At 56.4% G+C, this 17,794-nt stretch overlaps 6 protein-coding genes across 6 annotated transcripts; 2 read left to right on the forward strand and 4 right to left on the reverse strand.

Annotated features, from left to right (window-relative positions):
• Positions 1-708: 708 nt before the first annotated feature.
• Positions 709-1,760, reverse strand: BKA78DRAFT_64344 (uncharacterized protein). The gene has a single exon (XM_066893515.1). The coding sequence runs from the start codon at positions 1,699-1,701 to the stop codon at positions 1,096-1,098; it is 606 nt and encodes a 201-aa protein (XP_066738824.1). The 5' UTR covers positions 1,702-1,760; the 3' UTR covers positions 709-1,095.
• A 627-nt stretch (positions 1,761-2,387) lies between these two features.
• On the forward strand, positions 2,388-3,840 carry BKA78DRAFT_300579 (uncharacterized protein; the record flags this gene model as incomplete). The annotated part of the gene is made up of 2 exons (XM_066887224.1): positions 2,388-2,406; positions 2,453-3,840. 2 exons carry the CDS (start codon positions 2,388-2,390, stop codon positions 3,838-3,840), a joined length of 1,407 nt encoding a protein of 468 aa, XP_066738825.1.
• A 2,655-nt stretch (positions 3,841-6,495) lies between these two features.
• On the reverse strand, positions 6,496-7,281 carry BKA78DRAFT_357718 (uncharacterized protein; the record flags this gene model as incomplete). The annotated part of the gene is made up of 1 exon (XM_066892263.1): positions 6,496-7,281. One exon carries the CDS (start codon positions 7,279-7,281, stop codon positions 6,496-6,498), a length of 786 nt encoding a protein of 261 aa, XP_066738826.1.
• A 3,844-nt stretch (positions 7,282-11,125) lies between these two features.
• On the reverse strand, positions 11,126-12,173 carry BKA78DRAFT_64430 (uncharacterized protein). Its single transcript, XM_066893517.1, has one exon. It carries the CDS (start codon positions 12,024-12,026, stop codon positions 11,502-11,504), a length of 525 nt encoding a protein of 174 aa, XP_066738827.1. The 5' UTR covers positions 12,027-12,173; the 3' UTR covers positions 11,126-11,501.
• BKA78DRAFT_334266 (ankyrin repeat protein nuc-2) lies at positions 12,151-15,528 on the reverse strand (the record flags this gene model as incomplete). The annotated part of the gene is made up of 7 exons (XM_066890182.1): positions 12,151-12,372; positions 12,444-12,607; positions 12,658-14,869; positions 14,922-14,939; positions 14,991-15,341; positions 15,390-15,474; positions 15,500-15,528. 7 exons carry the CDS (start codon positions 15,526-15,528, stop codon positions 12,151-12,153), a joined length of 3,081 nt encoding a protein of 1,026 aa, XP_066738828.1.
• A 1,542-nt stretch (positions 15,529-17,070) lies between these two features.
• On the forward strand, positions 17,071-17,781 carry BKA78DRAFT_328483 (uncharacterized protein; the record flags this gene model as incomplete). The annotated part of the gene is made up of 1 exon (XM_066889595.1): positions 17,071-17,781. Exon 1 carries the CDS (start codon positions 17,144-17,146, stop codon positions 17,777-17,779), a length of 636 nt encoding a protein of 211 aa, XP_066738829.1. The 5' UTR covers positions 17,071-17,143.
• Between the last annotated feature and the right edge of the window lie 13 nt (positions 17,782-17,794).

The raw sequence follows: 17,794 nt of genomic DNA on the forward strand, positions 1-17,794 counted from the left end.
TGGATGGACGGCTGTCGGTACTCGCAGTTTGAGGCGTGCATGTTGAGAGGGTGTGTCGAGAAGAAGACGGGAGGATGAAAGGGAAAGCAGAGCGAGAGGATGAGAGAAGAGTAGAGAAGAGAGTGAGCGAGGATAACGAGAGAAGATGTGTGACTGGAAGAGAAGACAACGAAGCATCCGAAAAAGAAAGATACGAGGACAACGTCGTTTCTCGGGTTGAGCTGTGCTTTTCTCCGATCCGATGATAGTCGAAGTGGACCAAAATACGATGATGTCTCTGGCTCTTCTGGGTTTTGGCTTTTGTCGTTCCTGCTCGACCATTTTTTGATGCCCGAACCTAAACGAGCAGCCTCCCTACACGCGCAACGCCCAAAGAGCTCTGGAACCGTTGGTTTCTAGTCTGTCGTTATCGTCAACAGCCGACGAGCGAGCCAGAATTGCTGACGCTTGCTTGCTCTCTGCCGGCAAAGAACATCGCATCCAACCCTCAACCTACCTTCTTCTACTCACTTACCGACAAGGCCGCGCAATGTCAGACGCTGTCTGATGCGAGACAGGTGCTGCAGCGCTGACGCACAGCCACGCGTGTACGTACCCGTCGCAGCAAATGGCAACGATGGCAGCAATCAGAACAAGGAGACAGACCAAGAACAGTCAAGCCTTACAAGGCGATGACGCGAGATTTTGGCCTGCATCGTGGGCCAGCAGGTCGGTCGCTGGGATGACCCCCCTCCGTCACCCATCTCATGCCGCCGCATGATGAGCCCTGTCTGTCTGCCGTCACAGCCCCTTGTTTATTTTTTCAATTTTTTCGCTCCCATACGTGATTCATGAAACAGAAATCGAAAAAAGAGAATGAAAAATCAAAATGCAAACTAATTTTGCCGTTTTTGGGCATTGATTTGCCGGGCCAGGGAGTGCTGACCGATGATGCTTCCCTGCTCCGGCGGCTTTTACTCGCTTGCTTACTAGTCGTCACCTAGACCTAGCGCACCCCTTGAGCCCTACAGACGGGCTACCTTAGCTTCCGCGGATGACGATGCAGCCGCCAGCCCGGCTTCCGGACAGCCGGTGGCCGGGCTGGCGGGTTTGGGGCTAGCTGTGCCCTGCGTCGAGAGTGTTTCGTTTTGTCGCAGAGGGTCTTTTTGAGTGTTTGGTTTGTTTGGTTTGGAGTGGTTGCGAGCGAGCGGCAAGAGAAAACGAGGGGAAAATGGCGATTTGCACGCGGGCGGCAGGTGATTGGTGGGAACAAGCACTCGATCGGGGGATCAATGGCGCGAGTGGCCAAGGATACGTACTGCAAGCTGATGGCACTCGTTCATGGCAAAGAGGAGCAGACTGAGTTTTGTTGGTGCAGAGCTTGTTCGAGGGCGGGGCGCTGTGATTCGCAGGCTTCGCTCGGGTTCGAGAGCGATGCAATGCCAGGTGGATCATCAGCAGGACGGCGACCGGCAATGCTGGGGAACGTGTCAATCGGTTTGAGCAACGACGCACAAGGAAGTGATTGAGAAGTGGGAGCATGACGATGGTGACTTCATGGCCTGGCCAAGCCAGGCAGGCGAGCAGCGGGGAAACAAAATCAGGACGCCTGCAAATTGGCATGTGGAACTGGTGGACTAGGTACTCGGTCATCATGATCCAGCAAGCCGTTTTGTTGGTGGCACGCCGGGTCGAGTCTACTGCGGCGCGAAGGATGACCATGCCACTGTCGCGGCGCTCGATCCAGGGGTGCAGCGGTTGTACTCACACACACGCTGGAGAGAGACACAGAAGAGAGAGTGTGATATCCGGGGACCACTCGACACGGGAAGAGGCTGACGCAAAGGGAAAAGAAGCCGGCCTGGCCTGACTTTTTTCGTCGAGGGCTCAGGAGTCGGCCCAGGGCTTCCCGGCACACGTCGTCGTCGTGAAATTGCGCAGAGACACCACAGACGGTCGTCAAAAGCCATGTCAAGCGCCGCGGATAGTAGGCGACGTTAAGACGCGCCATCGGAGCCGTTTGGTGGGCGAAATGGGAGGTCCATGGCGTCGTGTCGACTGTGTTGCCATGTTTAGAGCTGCGTAGAATTGGCCGGGCATCCCGATTTGGCCAAAGGCCGTCGGGCCAATCACGCCGTGCAAAACGAGGGAACCGCCCGGCGCCCTCTGCCCTGCCCAGCACCCCCAAACTTCTACTTTGTCGCCCTCTCCCCGTCTCCATCTTTACATCCTTTTCCTCCATTCCACCACTTGCTCACCTCACGTCGAGCCCATGCCAATCTCAATCCGTCGCTCGTGACCGTGACGCCCCGACGCGACGGCCACACCCAGGCGTCGATTCCTCTCCTCTCCTCACCTCCTCTCCTCTCCTCGCCGCTGAGCCTTGCCTTGCGTGACCGGACCCCATCATGTCGTCCAATTCCACTCGTAAGTACTCCTCGCATCTTGTCCGTGTACTTCTAACCCCCGTCAGCAGTGGCCACGCCGGCCCCGGCAACTACGAGCACAAGCCTGACTTCGTCGTCAACCAGTCCAGCGCCCTCATCCACCACTCCCACATCGACGTCGACCTCGGCACCACCCTCGACCACGTCGCCGTCTTCAACATCTACCCAGCCGACAACCACGCCGTCGAGCACATCCGCCCCCACGTCAACCACTGCTCCGACCACATCAGAAGCACCAACCACCACCACTGCCCCATCGAGCTCTACGCAACCTTCAACAACGACCGAGGCCCCTTCTAGCTCTTCGGGTTCTAGCACCAGAACCTCTGCGACCACCACTGCCAAGCCCAGCACGCATGTATATACTTCGGTTGTTACCCAGTCGCCTTCGGAATCTGGAGGGTCGGCCGTGGTAGTCACAGTTACGGCCACTAGCGTCAGCTCACCCACTAGCACCACCGGCTCGGAAAGTTCAAAATCCTCTTCGACCTCTGGCGCCTCTCTCCAAGGAAATGGATCCTCGTCGAGCGGTAGCAGCGGCGGCCTTTCGACGGGCGGAAAGACGGCCATTGCCGTCGTCATTCCCGTAGTCTGCGTTGCCCTCCTCGTCTTGGCCGGACTGTTCCTCTGGAGAAGGCGTAAGCAACGTCTGGCGGCCGAGGAGGACCGTCGGAAAGAGGTGGAAGAATATGGCTTCAATCCCAACCACGACCCTACTCTCCCGGCCGTCGTTGGCGGATCCGAAATGGCAGAAGACTCGAGCGGCTACCGCGGCTGGGGCAACACGACCAACGTCTCTTCGAACCGCAAGGCGAGCACCACAATTTCCGGCGGCATTACTGGCGGCATTTCGGACAGCGGCAGCAACCCCGGCGGCTACCACAGCCCAGGCTCTCCCACGCAAAATGGCAGCAACGCCGACTCTGGCGACCCTCTCATGTCGATGAACCGACGCAGCACCATGGACTCCGACGCACTCGGCGCCCTCGGTCAAGGCCCAGTCGCAAACGGCTACGGCAACCGGCCCGACCTCATGACGACGGCCAACGGCGGCGTGCACCGCGGGCCGTCCAACGCGTCGTCGTCGTACAGCGCGCACCACAGCGACAGCTCGGACAATGGCAACATGGCCATGAACGGCGCCAACCGGCGCAGCAACAGCCACCACTACAACTCGGCCTCGAACGGGTCAAGCAACGGCGGCGGCGCCCAGGACTACTACCCGGACAATGGCTACTACCAGGCATACAACCCCAACAACGGCAACGGAAACGCCAACGGCAACGGCAACAACGCCAACATGTGGGACGGCGGGCCGATTGTGCAAAACGTGGCGGCCAGGCGCAACACGCGCATCGAGAATCCCGCGCGGTACCCGCCTCAGGGCAACTCGGGGATTGCGCAAAACTTTTAGAATCGTGTATGATTGGTATTTCGTTGGTCGGGTGAGGAAAGGTTGTATTTTCGAGAGGTGACGTTGTAGTTTAAAGCAGCGGGGATGGATAGGACCTGGAGGACGATAAATGTGCATGTCAACGACACCAATGGGGAGAGGGAGAGGGCCCTTACCAAGGGGCAAAGGAAGCGTCGAGTCGATACCCGGAATTTTTTTTTCTCTTTTCTACATGCTCTTCTCCATACTTTCCTTTTTCTTCTTTTTTTTTTTCTCTAAACCTACCTCCTTTTGTAGTTTTGATCCCACGGCTTCATGTAGTGTGGGCACGCGTAGCATAGTTCTGCCTGAACCTAACCCAGACGCACCCCCTGGTACCTACCTCCTACCCACATGTATTGCACCTACCTACCTTAAACTGCCTACATATTTATATCCTACTTATCTACCTACCTCGCACTTTTTTTTTTTTTCTTTGCTTTTTTCGTCAAAAGGAGGAGCGAAGTGTAGCGTAAGCGTCAAGCCATCAAGCCAGCGTCAGTCAGGCGTCGGTCGTGTTTGTTTAAGTCGTTTTGGGCACCCGCCGTCGTGTCGTTTTAACGAAAAGAGAAAGAAACCTTTGACCCTCCCCTCCCTTCCCTTCCCTCTACCTACCTGTCTGTCTGGCGCACGCATGCACGCACTTGCTGATACACCACACACCATCATGTACCTTGCCTCTCTTTTACTTTTTGTTCGCGCACTCGACAGACCAACCACGTTTATACCTTTGCCTGCCCTTGATCGATGGATGGATGGATGACCTAGAAGTCTTGGTGTCGTTGGAGGATGTTTGTATCTAAATAGGAGAGAGAGAGAGAGAGAGGGAAGGGGAGGAGGTAGTGATGAAGAGGTGGGTAGGTAGGTAGCAGTAGCACCTATCAGGGAAAAATTGAAAAAAGTAAAGATGGATTACCACAGAGGACGGAGTGTGTATGTACTTCATGACACCACACATACTCTTTCTCTCTCTCTTTCTCCCTCTCTCCATCCTCTCTTCTCTCCAACCTCTCTTCTCCATCACCCAAGCCACTCAAACACACACTCTCTCTCCCTCTCTCCCTACACAGCCCTAATCTAAACCACAAATCCTCTCCTCCTACCTCCTACCTCCTACCTCCCTCCCTCCCTGCTCCTTCGCTCGGTCCTTTGCGTCCTGCCTGTCCTGCCCTTAAATTCGAGCTCTAATACATGCATGCATGCATGCATGCGGGTGCCATGTACAGTGCGACTCTTGCTGTCGAGTCTAGCGTTTTACCCAGCTAGCTGGCCGGCTAGTGGAAAGGAGGTACCTTAGGTAGCGGCGTCGCGGCGATGAGACCATGTAACACCGACGGTTGAGATTGAGAGCTCTTTGCGTGGGCGCGCCGCTGCGCCGCTGCGCGCTCTCTGTCGCCTCGGGTCAAACTGCCGCGACTGGACTGTACTGTTTTGTTCAGTCGATGCATGCATGGATCAGCGTGAAGAGGAGGAGGAGGAAGTGTGAGATAGAGGTGTTTCATCGCCACGTCGTGATGATCAAAGGTCCAGTAGAGAAAGAGGTAGAGATGGAGATACTGTAGAGGGGGGTCGAGCGAGCAGAGGACAGGCAGCAGAAAGATGCACACGTATACATACATAGACAGAGAGATATGCAGAACAGCCGCCCGACCCAACCCATCACACAACACCATTCAATAGGAAACGTCGCGCCGTACCTATACACGCCTTTCTTTTGTTTCTTGTGGGGCGAGTGAGGAAGGGGGAAGGGCGCTTCTACGAATGGAACGCCATCATGTTTCAACTTTATTTCATAGACGACGGTAACTACTGATCCAAATCACTTGCAAGGAAAAGGACAAGGCACATGTATGGTTCATGGGAGAAAAGGTTACTTCTTCATTGCTGTTCTGTTGCATTTGCATACGGTGTGTATCGAAGAAGAAAAAGGGTAAAGTCGAGGGATGCTACCTTCGACGACGAAGAAGAATTGTCGCGATGCACGCAGTCAGCCCGACCGATCAGCTGCTCTCGTTGCCAGTGCTGCACTCGAATGCGATGAATGCGAAGCGAAGTGGACGGTCGAGTCGACGCTAGTCTCCTTCATCGTGGGGTGTTCCTGTGTGCTTGATAGGGTGGAGCAGGTGGACAGGTGGGCAGGCAGACAGGCACGAGGAAGGGTCGCCGACGGCGCGCTGCGCCTGGCGGCCTTGCTCTGCTACTGCCGCCGTACTGCTACTGCTACTGTATGTACGCTGAAGGAGAAGACGGCGACGGACTGCTGTAATCGACTGCCTGCATGCATGCATGCACGGCACCTCCCGCGTGGGGTGGCGGCGATGGCAGCGAAGATGCGTTGGTCCGTCATCGTCAATGCAAGTCGTGACGAGAAGAAAGGAAAAAAAGACCGCAGCCATCCGTAGATGAGCCGCGGGATGAAAAATTTTGAACAAGAACAAATCGATCGCGCCAGTCGAACGGTGGGTAGATGTGGTTGCGGACCGCCCTCCCCAGGAAAAGCAGAGTCCCTCCCTTCCACCGTCGTCGTCGGGGCAAATGTGTGGTCGTAATTCGTGCAAAGAACAAAGAAGAGGCAGGACGGCGCTACCAGCTTTGGGTCCCGCTTTTGGAGTTGTCGTTTGGTTGAGGTTGACGAACCTAAGCAAACCACCAGGTGGCGCCGTCAATGACGCCGTCGGCCAGCGCCGTCAGGCTGGAGAAGAGCGAGGGCGACAGGTCGAGGCCGTAGGTGCCGGCGCAGCCGGGGCAGCTGTCGCCGATGAAGGCATCGACCGTCTTGCCGCCCGAGGAAATCTTGATCTTCTTGTTGCACATGCTCTGCGACATTTGGCCCGAGGCCAGCGCCACGACGGGCTGCGTGTTGGCGTACACCGGGCCGCAGTAGCTGGTGCCAACGTCCGGGCTGTAGTACGTCAGGTGCGCTGTGTGGACGTCGGCGGCATTGACAGAGGTGCTGCCCGAGTTGCTGCTGGCAGACGAGGCGGCCGGCGCTGCGCTGGACTGGACTGCCGTCGACGACGGAGCAACGTAAGTGGACGAGGGCGAGGCAGAGCTCGAGACAACCGGGACAAGAGTGGTTGGGGCGACGTAGGTGGAGGTAGGAGTCGAAGATGTCGCAAGAGGAGTGGTCGACGGCACAATAGTGGACGAGGGAGTGGTCGTAGGCTCGGGAGTGCTAGAGACGACGGGTTCCTCGGTCGTGGCAGCAGCGGGAACTTCCTCAGTGGTTGCGGCAGCGGTTGGGACGGCTTCTCCAGGGTTGACGTAGACGGTGGTCGTCTGGTAGGTCGTCTCAACGACAATGTCCGTCTCAGTGATCCAGACCATGTCGCGCTTGTTCTGGTGCAGCTGGGCGTGCTGGCCGTGGGGAGCGGCGGCAGCAGCCGAGAGGAGGGTGAGAGCAACAATTCCGGAGGCCTTCATGTTGATTGATTTTGAATGAGGGTGGAGACTGGCTAGCAGTTCTGTTGGATGTGGTTGTAGGTGGGTAGAGAGAGTGAGCAACCGACTGAAGAATTGAGCGCTAGCGCTGCAAAGAGAGAGACTAGGTTGAGGTTGGAAGAGAGAGTGGGCGCAAAGAGCGATGCAGTCAAAAAGGAGCGACTGGGATGGGCGGTTTATGTAGGATTTTTGTGGTGATGGACGGGGAGGTGGAGAGACAGGGGAGTGGGTTTTATGGTAGGCCAGCGGCAGCCACGACGGGCAGGCGGCAAAACACAGCAGCGGCGGCCCCACAGGCCATGTCGACACTCGACATAGGTACTGTCAGCATCTCATCTCCTCATCCAGTAGTCGGGCGGCTCGTATGCGCTCAGGCCGGCGCCAGGGCTGGAGGAACTACAACTTGATGTTGTCAACCGGCAGTCAGCTTTTGCCTACTTGGTGTCCCTCGAGGCGGCCGTCATCCGCACGTCAGGCTCTCGCAGGTCGCACTGCTGGATGCTGGATTAACCCCCTAACTACTGCTCTCAATTGTGTTGGTCGACGTCGTGTTTGTTTGTTTCAGCCATTGCGAGTAGACGTTGGTAGTGGTTGGCTTTGGGCGTGATCCATGCGGATTTTCAGGCACTCGGGACGATCCACCTTGGCACACTGCTCACCCGCTGCCCCTGACACTCCGTAACCACAAATTTCTGTCTTGGTCGCTCGTAAGCCTTCACCATTTTGGTCCTCTTTGCCCGTGCCTCTCGTATGCCTGAGGAGTCTCGACGACTCGGTCTTTGCCTCGCGCGACGCCGGCCCACTGCGGCGACTCGCCTGCTCTGCTCTTCAACCCATTGGCCGCGTCTCTGATTTTGGGGGCTACCTCACGACCAATCACATGCACCACGACCTGCAGTCACGTCGACGTTGCAAACTCATGGCATCTAGCCTGCGGTCCAAATTATTAACAGTGGACCTCGTCTCTGCCCTACGCAAAGAATGACATCTCGAAGAAGTCGAATCCCAACAGTCGAGACAAGGTTATCGACAATTGTATCTCGAGTTGCACGCGAGCCAAACCCGCAACCGCTCCGTCGGCCAAATGCTGCCCCTGTCTTAGTCTCAGTCTCAGCCTACTCTAGACCCCCGGTTGAGACCGTTGACTTGCGGGGATGACTCCCTCTGCTTTTTCTGCCACGATCCAAGCGACACGTCGGACTGCAGACGACTGACAGCTCCATCATCATCGGCCCCAGTTTGCCACCACAGCAGCCTCTTACCAAGTCCCGTCGTGACCATCCCCGGACTCGGCCTTTTCCCAGGAGTGCCTGGCTCGCGTGGCCGAATCGGATGCTACCCACGCGGCAGGACCTGAACCTCTGCAGGAACAGCACACGTCACGCCCGTCCAAGACCTTTGATTCGCAGCGCCCTCCAAACCCCGCGACGACGAACAAAAAACTACGAGTCCAGCTGTCTTGGGTTCCGTGGGTGGCCTCGATCCTCCGTCAACCTCGATCCGTCGGCCTGCAGCAGCGACGAGAGAAATATGCAACCCCCGACGCCACGCCCTGCTTCCTCTCACCACATGTCTAGGACTCCATCGTCACCGCAGCGAGACAGGCGTCGAGCCGCTCATGTGATGGCCGCTGTGTACTCCCGCGCTTGCCAGCAGGCGCATGCAGTGTCTCTCTTGTGCGCGCCTCTAAATGAATATACTGCAGATGGACATACAGTAGGACCATGTGCCTACTTTTGCGTCGATCCTATTTTCTTTGTCTTCTTCTTTGCAACTAGACAGAAAGACTGGTCACGTAATACCTACATATGCTCCTCCTCTTGGCCATGTATGTACATGTACCGACCTACTGTGCCTCTCTCCCACTCTTACCACCTATGGTCCACCGCATGCTGCCTGCAGCAATTGTCCCCAACGGCCCCCCTCTCCCTCTGCAAACCCCGCGCCTCCACCAGTCTTGCCGTCGACCGGTCCATCGTCTCAGTCAGCTTCTGCTTCTCTGTCCTCTCCTCGTCTCGTCTCGTCTCTCCTCGCTGCTCGCCCAGCCAGTCTAGACCACGACCTTCACACGCAGCTAGCTCAGCTAGCCGAGGAGCCTGCTGGCTGCCCGCCAGCCAGCCAGCCAACCAACTCCAGTCCAATCCTTCTCCTCCCTCCCTAGCATCAATCGAGCCTAGAACCATTTTCTTCCTCTCGTTGCTTCCTCTTTCTCCTTTTTCTCAACTCGGCCGGAAATGCCTCAACAACCACCACCACCAACAGCAACAACAACACCGCCGCCTCTCCTGATCCCTTGTCTCTCGTCTATCTCGCCTGTCTCTCTTGTGCCCATGTCCCCCATCTCCACCAACAGCATCGCATCGCATGCCATCGCACCGCCGATGCACCTGCAGTAGAGCATTCGCCGCCTTTTCCTAGTCCTCCACACGTGCGCGATCCCGCTACTCCTCTCCTCTTCTCTCCTCTACATACCCCGCGGGGCAAGACGTGGGGCTGTCTTCCATTCGTCGAGCCAGGAGCACAGTACTGTGCTGTAGTACTCCTTCTCCTGGAGTATCTCCTGATCGCAGATCGCAGCTAAGCGACGCTAGCTAGCCGCCTGCACCTGCGTTAGCTTACCAGAGAATGCATGGGACTGTCTGTGTGTAGTGGGAGAGGGAATAGGTGGGTGGGTGCTTTGACTTTTCTTTTCTTTTCTCCCTTTTTTCTCGTTTTTCGAGTTTCTGTTTTTTTGGTCTTTCTTGCATTGGTATACGTATCCCGCGCTCTCTTGCAGTGCCGCATGCACCGCGCTGTCTGTCTATCTGTCTTCTTGACCAAGGCCTGCAGAGGCGAGGTGCGGTACTCCTAGGAGTACACATATACGCCAGATGCCAGGGCAAGCCTACCCAGGTCCCTAGACGAAGCGGCCGGCGGCTCGGTCGGCTCCTTCACCCATCATCCTCATCCCAATCCTCGATCCCTTTGACAGCCCGCCACCACTCCTCCAAATGGCTCGCGTTTTTCTTAGTCGCAATCCTACGCTTCCCAGGAGGGAGTGGGAGAACTGCTCCGGGCCTGCGCTTTGAGGGGCCCTGGCGGAACGTCCGTCCTCTGCTACGTACTGTACAGTACAGTATGTGTTCTTGCGCGGCTATGTGTCATATAGGGTCTGCCATCTGCCATCTGCCATCACAGTGCGGCGGCTCAATACTGTGCAGTAGCGGCAGCAGTCCTAATCACCCACCTACCCACCCATCCACCTACATACTCGCTGGCTCTCCGTCTTTCGATGCCTATCATCGCCTCACCGCATACGTACACCAAAAGTGCAACGTCAGACCAGACCAGACCCCCCAACACCACCCACAACGGCATGTGCGTCGACTCCTCCTCCTCCTCGCTGCCACAAAACACGACGGGGAGCAGAAGAAGCCATGGCCGCACCACAGCGAGAGACGAGGTGGGTAGGTAGGTATGGAAACTACGGGCGTACGGACTTTACTTACCTACACCAACGACACCTAGCCGCAGCCACGCACGCCGCGCCCGCCACAGGTGCCGTGGTGCGCAAGAGGGCTTGTCGTAGCTCAGGTTGTGCCGTTGCTGCTTTGCCATGTACGTGTAGTAATTTCAGTGCTTGGGAGCTTGGGTACAGTAGAACAAGTAGGCAGGCACTGTGTATTTCTCCCCCATCACCACCACATAGGTCAAAGGTATGTATGTGCGAGTATAACCCGCGTCTCTTGGTCTGATTCCCTTTGATTCTTTCCCCGCCACGTCGGTCGGTCGGTCAGTTGGTTGTTTATCTATGTATCATTTCTTGCTCTCTCCGGCTCCTACCAATCATCCTCTACCCTTTCCTTTTCTGCTCAATCGTATTTACCGCGCCCGCTTCGCTCGCTTGCTCAATCGATCAATCGATCAATCGATCAATCGATCAATCGATCAATCGCTTTCGTCTACAGTATTTGCTGTATTATAATAGCTTTCTCTCTCCTTTATTGTCTCTGCTACATATTCTGTTGCCATGTGACATTTCCCTCTCTCTCTCTCTCTCTCTCTTTCCATCGCCATCGCCATCATGCAGCAACTAGCTACTTCTTCACTCCTCTCTTTAAAGCCCCTCCCCCTCATCCTCCTCCTGCTTTATAAACTAGCGCTTCAGCAGCTCGGCTCACGCACACACTCGCTGTATCGTCGTCCACTGCCTGTCTGCGTACCTACCTACCCACATGCCCATCACGATCACCACACTGAATCGCCGTCTTTGTCCTCTTCTCCCTCTCCTCCCTCCGCCGATGCGTGCCGTGCGCGCGCGCAGCTGCTGCTCTGGGAGGAAGGATCATTACCGCCCCGCCCCGCCCATCCTCCAGGGTCGCCTCGTATGCGCGCACGCACGCACGCACGTGCCGTCCTCGTGTCGTCCATAGTCTCGTGTCGGTGTCGTTCTCGTTCCTCGTGTCAACCTCGTGTCGCAAGTGACGTCGGCTCGGACGCATGGCTCGGCCTCGCCGATGTGTGTAAAGAGATGCAGATAGACAGACAGACAGATGGATAGATGGGCAAAAAAGGAGACGAGTGGATGAACACGAGGGCTGTGACGGCGGGCGGTAGGATGGAAGGACAGAAGGACGGACGTGCGCGTCGAGAGGAGGGAGGGAGGGACATGGGCGGGGAGAAGAGCGGACCGGAAAACAAAAGCGACAAGAGACCGACAGCAAAACATTACGAGGCTCAATCACCATTCATTCCATCTACACGCACGGCACGTCCGCTTCAACATTTATTTTTTTGTTCCTTCGACACTACCCCCTCCCTACGCATCTCTCCATACTGGCTCGTTCACTCACCACCTCACTCTCTCACGCTTTATATATCAACCGTCTCGTTGAATCGCAACACGCCATTGCCCTTGAAGAAGCCGTCGATGCGCTCCGGCAGCGCGCCGTTTGCAGCCGTGCCGCCCGGCGCGCTCCACGCCGCGGCGTCGGCGTCGTGGTTGAGGTGAGCGCCGGGCACCTGGGTCGACAGGTCGGCGATGAGGACGAGGCCGGCCGACTTGATGGATTCGATGAGAGCCGGGGCGAGATCCTGCATGGACGACAGACGTGCCGAGTGGTTAGTCGAGGGGGAAGAGACAAAGGGAGAGGAGGAAAACGCACCAGTAACCGCGAACTGCAAATCAAGCCCATCAGGTTGTTGCCCTGCGCCGTCTGCACGGCCTCCTTGACAGAAATCGCTGTGCGTCCGCTGCTCTGCACCTTGTGCGGGTCGCTCTCTGCTATCGACGGGTCGGCGCCGAGTTCGTTGTCCAAGAGGACGGGGTCTGCATCGCCCGCGTTAGAAGAGTAATCCAATGAGTTTTGGGGGACGTACAGTTTGGCTGCTTCCAATTCAGCGCCGTGCAAATGTCCTTGTTGAAGCTGCTAAACACAATCGACCGCACGGCGCTCTCGTCCCTTTGCCGCAGCGTCCGCGCGTGGTCAAACACCACGTTGAGCAGGTTGTCTGCAAAGTCGTTGAGGTTGGGCGTGGGGCCCAGGCGCAGCGTTGCCTCCTCCTGTCTGTTCGGGTACAGGACGTGCAGTTCGATGCGCACGTCGACGGGCAGCGCCGCCAGGGCGTCTGCGAGGCTGACGTACGACGACGCGAGGATCTTGTGGATGGCGGCCATGTCGCCCGAGGGAGTGCTGGCCAACGCCGCCAGCGGTGCTTGGCTTCCGTTGCCCGCGCCAATGTGCATGAATTCTTGATATGTGAGACGCGGGACGGCCAGGTCGAGTTGTCCGTATCGCACTTTCCACTGGGGACACAAGACTGGCACGCCGTCGCAAGTCATTTGGACAAAGAGTCGAACATAGTCGCCTGAAAGACTCGACCCGGTGATGAAGGCGCTGGGCGACTCGTCAAACTGGCTGGTGGCCTTCCAGTAGGTGGCAAAGTGCGTGATTTCGAGCGGAGGACCTGGGAATGGTTTAATGATTTGGAAGCTGAATTTGATGCGACCAATGGTCCGCAGGCGTGGGTCAAACAATCCGAGGTTGCAGAATCCAGAGCTGCTGGCACGATTCCTGAAAACAGTAGAAGAAGCTTCGGTTCGTGCAATCACCTTGGCACCAAACGTGGGAAAGACGTCAAAGTCGATGCTAAAAGTATCGAGATAGTCCACCTGGAAGGAAATGACCTTGTTTTCCTCGGAAATGGGGAGCAGAATGTTGCGAGGAATCAAGTCGGACGACTTGGAGGCGATAGTCAGACGCGCGGCGGGGTACTTGCTGTCTTCGTAGAAGCGGACGGGCTCCGAGTCCAGAGCGCCAAAGTTGATGACCACAAAGGTCTTGTTCTCCAAAAAGTTGTGGCCATATCTTCGGATAGGAATGATGGGAGGAGGGAGCGAAAGGTCAGGGATACCGTCCACCTCCATTGCCATTGGCTGGGGGGTGGATGAAGGAGGTGGAACAGAGGCACCGAGCATGGGCGGAGTGGGCCTCGGCGGCGGTGCCATGGCCGACTTTTTGACGACAGAAGCCAAAAGCTTCATGCACTCCAAGTGTCCTTCCCATGTGGCATAGTAAATGGCCGGCAAGTCTTTTTCATCCTTGACGTCGACCTGGACGCCGCAGTCGAGAAGCGTCTTGAGGCACTCGACGTGGCCTTCACTTGCAGCGTGGAACAATGGCGTCCACTGATACAACTTGTCTGGTTGGTCGAGGTCTGCTCCATAATCGCGAAGCATGAGGCAAATGTGCGGATTCCTGCCCGACCTTGCGACCAAGTGCTGGGGATAGAGGCCCTCGGCGTCGGGCAAGATTTGCGGTCGAGCTTGAAGGAGCAGCTCGACGACGTCTTCAAAGCCATGCTGACAGGCCAGGTTGAGAGGAATATGATCCGACTCGCCTGCGGGATCGATCCGCGCATGGTGCTCCAAAAGACTCCTCACGCAGGCGAGGTTGTTGTGGACGATGCTGTGAATCAGGGGCGTGAAGCCGTCGTAATCCTTCCAGTCAACCGTGTCTGGTGCCGCAGAAACCAGGTCTTGAATCATTCCCACGTGGCCGTGCATGCACGCATAGTGTAGAGGAATCCTGCCGTAGACATCTGGGGTCCGTACGTTGGCGTTGCCTTCGAGGCCAATGGCAAGGACCAAAGCACGGCCGGATATGGCAGCCTTGTGCAGGCAATTTCGTGCATTCACATCGTCTCCCTCGTCAAGATCGACGAGGTTGGTCTCGAGCATCACCTTGAGAGCGGCCTCGGGGGCCTCGTAGGCCGTGGCGAGGAATGCCCGCGTAAGGCGATTCCGAGCATCTGGCAAGGGCGCAACGCGGCTGATCCATTCCTGGACCCCGGCAACGTTGCCCGAGCTGATGGTCTGTATGATTTGCGGATCTGCATCGGTATCTGCATCGAGGGCTCGCGAGGCGTCTGTCGGCACGGTGGTGCTATATTGCATCTGCTCTCCTTCTGCCCAGGCGGCAAAGTCGAGGAGATTTGTCGTCGCCTGGTCCGACAAGTCGCTTATGACGTCCCGGTTGAAGCATGGTTGCACCTCAATGGCACGGGAAATGTACAATTCTTTTGTTCGGGACTGCAAGTCATTAGAAAGGTTAAACAGGGGTATACCGGCGAGCAGGGCGAACCTTGGATGTCTTGTCCCACTACCACACAGTCAGCCTCATCACGGGTCGAATTGCGTGCAGCCAGCGCACCTTTTTGAGGATCTTTGAGAATGCCGTGGCGTTGATTTCGACGAACTGTTGCAGCTTGTTGAGGTCGTTGCTGAACAGTCTAAAGGCCTCCTCCAGGATGACATAGTTTGACGACAGCCGTGACACGGGAATGGACTGTGACTGCAGCGACTTTTTCTTTTCCAGCAGTGTCGACAGACGCAGCTTCAGCTCGGCCTCTTTTTGGAGATAGAATTTGTTGACCTTTTCCAGCTCGCGTTCGAGGCGAAAGAAAAAGGTGGCCTTGTTTGCCTGAAGAGATGTTTGAGGGTCCTGCAGGACCGGATCATTCTGGGCGTGGATGACGGGGGTAGCGCTTAGCTTTTTGATGAGCTGGAGCACAAGTTAGCGAGAGGGGGCCAGGGGGCGTGGAGATGCAACCTTTTTCAGGGCCTTGTAGTCGACAAAGCTTGCAGCATACTCGGGAAAGTCGAGCTGGCGCTTCTGAATGTGCTTACCGAACTTCCTGTGCAATCATCATTAGATGCGACCATGCCGTTTTGGGCGGCAGGGCAGGCATGGCATAGGGGCACCCTGGAGGATACTCACATGGCGCAAGAGTGATATCAGACTCGGCGGAGGGGCGCGTCTGGCAACGACGCGTAGAGATGGCGCTAGAGTCAGAGGACGGGCAGAGCCAAGAGTGTCAAGACGGCCGGGTCTGGCGGCGCGTGTTGGCGAGATGCGTGGTGGGTGAAGTGCGAGAGAGGTGGTCTGGTGGTGGTGGTTGAAGAGGTTCAGTTATGGCAGGGTGCTGGGATTCGTCATGACGATTCACGCGACTGGAGGAGCATGAGCATGTGAGAGGGTCGGGACAAAAAAAATCGAGAGAGGCTTGTCAGGGTGTTGCAGCAGGGCGCTCGAGGCTGGCTGTGCTGCCGTGGTTCTACTCGATTGTGCAGCAGATGGAGGTCGACCAATTGTCTTGCAAACTGGCTGCACGTTGGGCCTCGAGGTGAGCGGCCCGTGCCCCGCCCCGATCCCGCGACGCTTGACTCGACGACAACAAACAAACCACCACCAGGACAACATGTCTGCTGCTGCCCCGGGAAGCTGTCCGTCGTGGGCTCGTCGTTGTCGCTGAGCCCCGGACGCGTCATCCTTTAAAATATACATCATGACAAAACCCTCACCTTTTTCACCCGAGACGAGCCACTACATGCACCTCTTCCACAAACAATTCTCCATCTACGTCTTCTTCTCCCACAGCGAGTCAATCACCATGTCCCTGGAAGATCTTTCTAATCTCGTTCCTGGTACCGCTGTGCAGCTTCCCCGCAGAGGACCCTGAATCTGTACATCCTTGCTATGATCGTCTGGCCCTCAGCGTGGCATCTAGGCCGTTCTTCACCAGTCTTTTTCCATTTTGCAATAGTCGTCATTTTCATCCAGAAAGGCCTGGTTCCATTCTGTTTGGTCTAAGGCTAGGTAAAAATTTACAGAAGCAAAAATCGGTGCATTTACCCGAACGCGCAAAGAGGGGGCTGTCATGAGGTCAAAAATGTTCAAAACTCCTGCCCGCGGATGGGGGCCAGTCAAACTTTCTAGGAATGGTAATGAGAGCAAGTCAATGTCAGTCCGCGAGAACGATAGCTGCCGACCAAGGCTCGTAGCAATTCCTGACCCAAGGACTCAAGAGAAGGTGGAGTGCCGGTCTTGATCTCCTCAGTTTTTCGTTTTGATCTTTCTCCGATGGAGCAAAGTCATATCTTTCTAGAGTTTTTTGCTCGACAGCCCGTTGGATGGACCAGCACCTCCACAGGCCGCCAAATGTATCGAGACGAGCTTGGTCCAAGATTCTCATCTTGCGATCTTGATCGATTCCAGCACTACAGGATCATGGCGATTCGAGTAATTTATTGACAAAGTTGGCAGACGTCAGAGGTCGCAGGCCTCGCGCTCACTTAGATTTCACGATCACAATTGGCGCCTAGTCCGCTCACCTACAAGTGGTTCTTTCGCTCACCAGGTTGTTCTTAATCACCAGTGAACGCACTTCTTCCTAGTACCACCGTGTTCTAGCTTCCCATTTCTCGGCACAGCAAAGCTACAGCCTTCTACTCCCACTCCAAATCCTTCTCTGTCAACAAAACACGAGCACAGAGTTTGCGCCCAACTGAGCGAACGCCACCACCATGAGGGACTCAATCCGCCTCAGACTCTTGCAGAAGAAAAGGAGCCCTCCACGCAAAAAGGAGACTCGCCACCAGCCTCCACCTCAAGCTCAGTCCCAGGCAGAGCAGCAAGCCAACAAGCCGCTCGACCAAAACGACCTGGTCAAATGGATCGTCATCAGCGACGCTCCCGACTACGCCGCCGCCGAGTCTCAGTGGCGCAACAGCAAGAACTTCCCCGTCATGGCGCGCCACCCCACGTACCTGGACCGCTTCCACAAGCGCGACTTGCGTCTCGGCCTCAAGTGCCTGCGGGCCATGAACGAGTGCGCCCAGCAAGAGAACGCGAGGTTGGAGAAGGAGGCCGAGGCCTTGGGCGCCGCTGCTTGGGCGCAAATGATGGAGCGTTCTGGTGGTGCCGAGGAGGCTGACGCCGCTTCTTCGATGCAGTTTGATACGCCCATGGTGGATAGGTCTGAGAAGAGCCTGGTGGTCGTCCTCCACTTCAAGCAGTCCTTCTATCAAGACAAAGTGTTGCCGCTCATTCAGGAAGCGGTTGGCTGTGAGTCCTCCATCATCTTCCCCTTTCTACCAAACAACCGCCCCAATACCCAAACAATCAAACATCAAACTCACATCGTCCTCCCTTCTATGTAGTAGCCCCACAAGCCC

The sequence above is a fragment of the Phyllosticta capitalensis genome, assembly GCF_038381095.1.
Source record: "Phyllosticta capitalensis strain CBS 128856 chromosome Unknown BKA78scaffold_13, whole genome shotgun sequence".
Taxonomy (NCBI): domain Eukaryota; kingdom Fungi; phylum Ascomycota; class Dothideomycetes; order Botryosphaeriales; family Phyllostictaceae; genus Phyllosticta; species Phyllosticta capitalensis.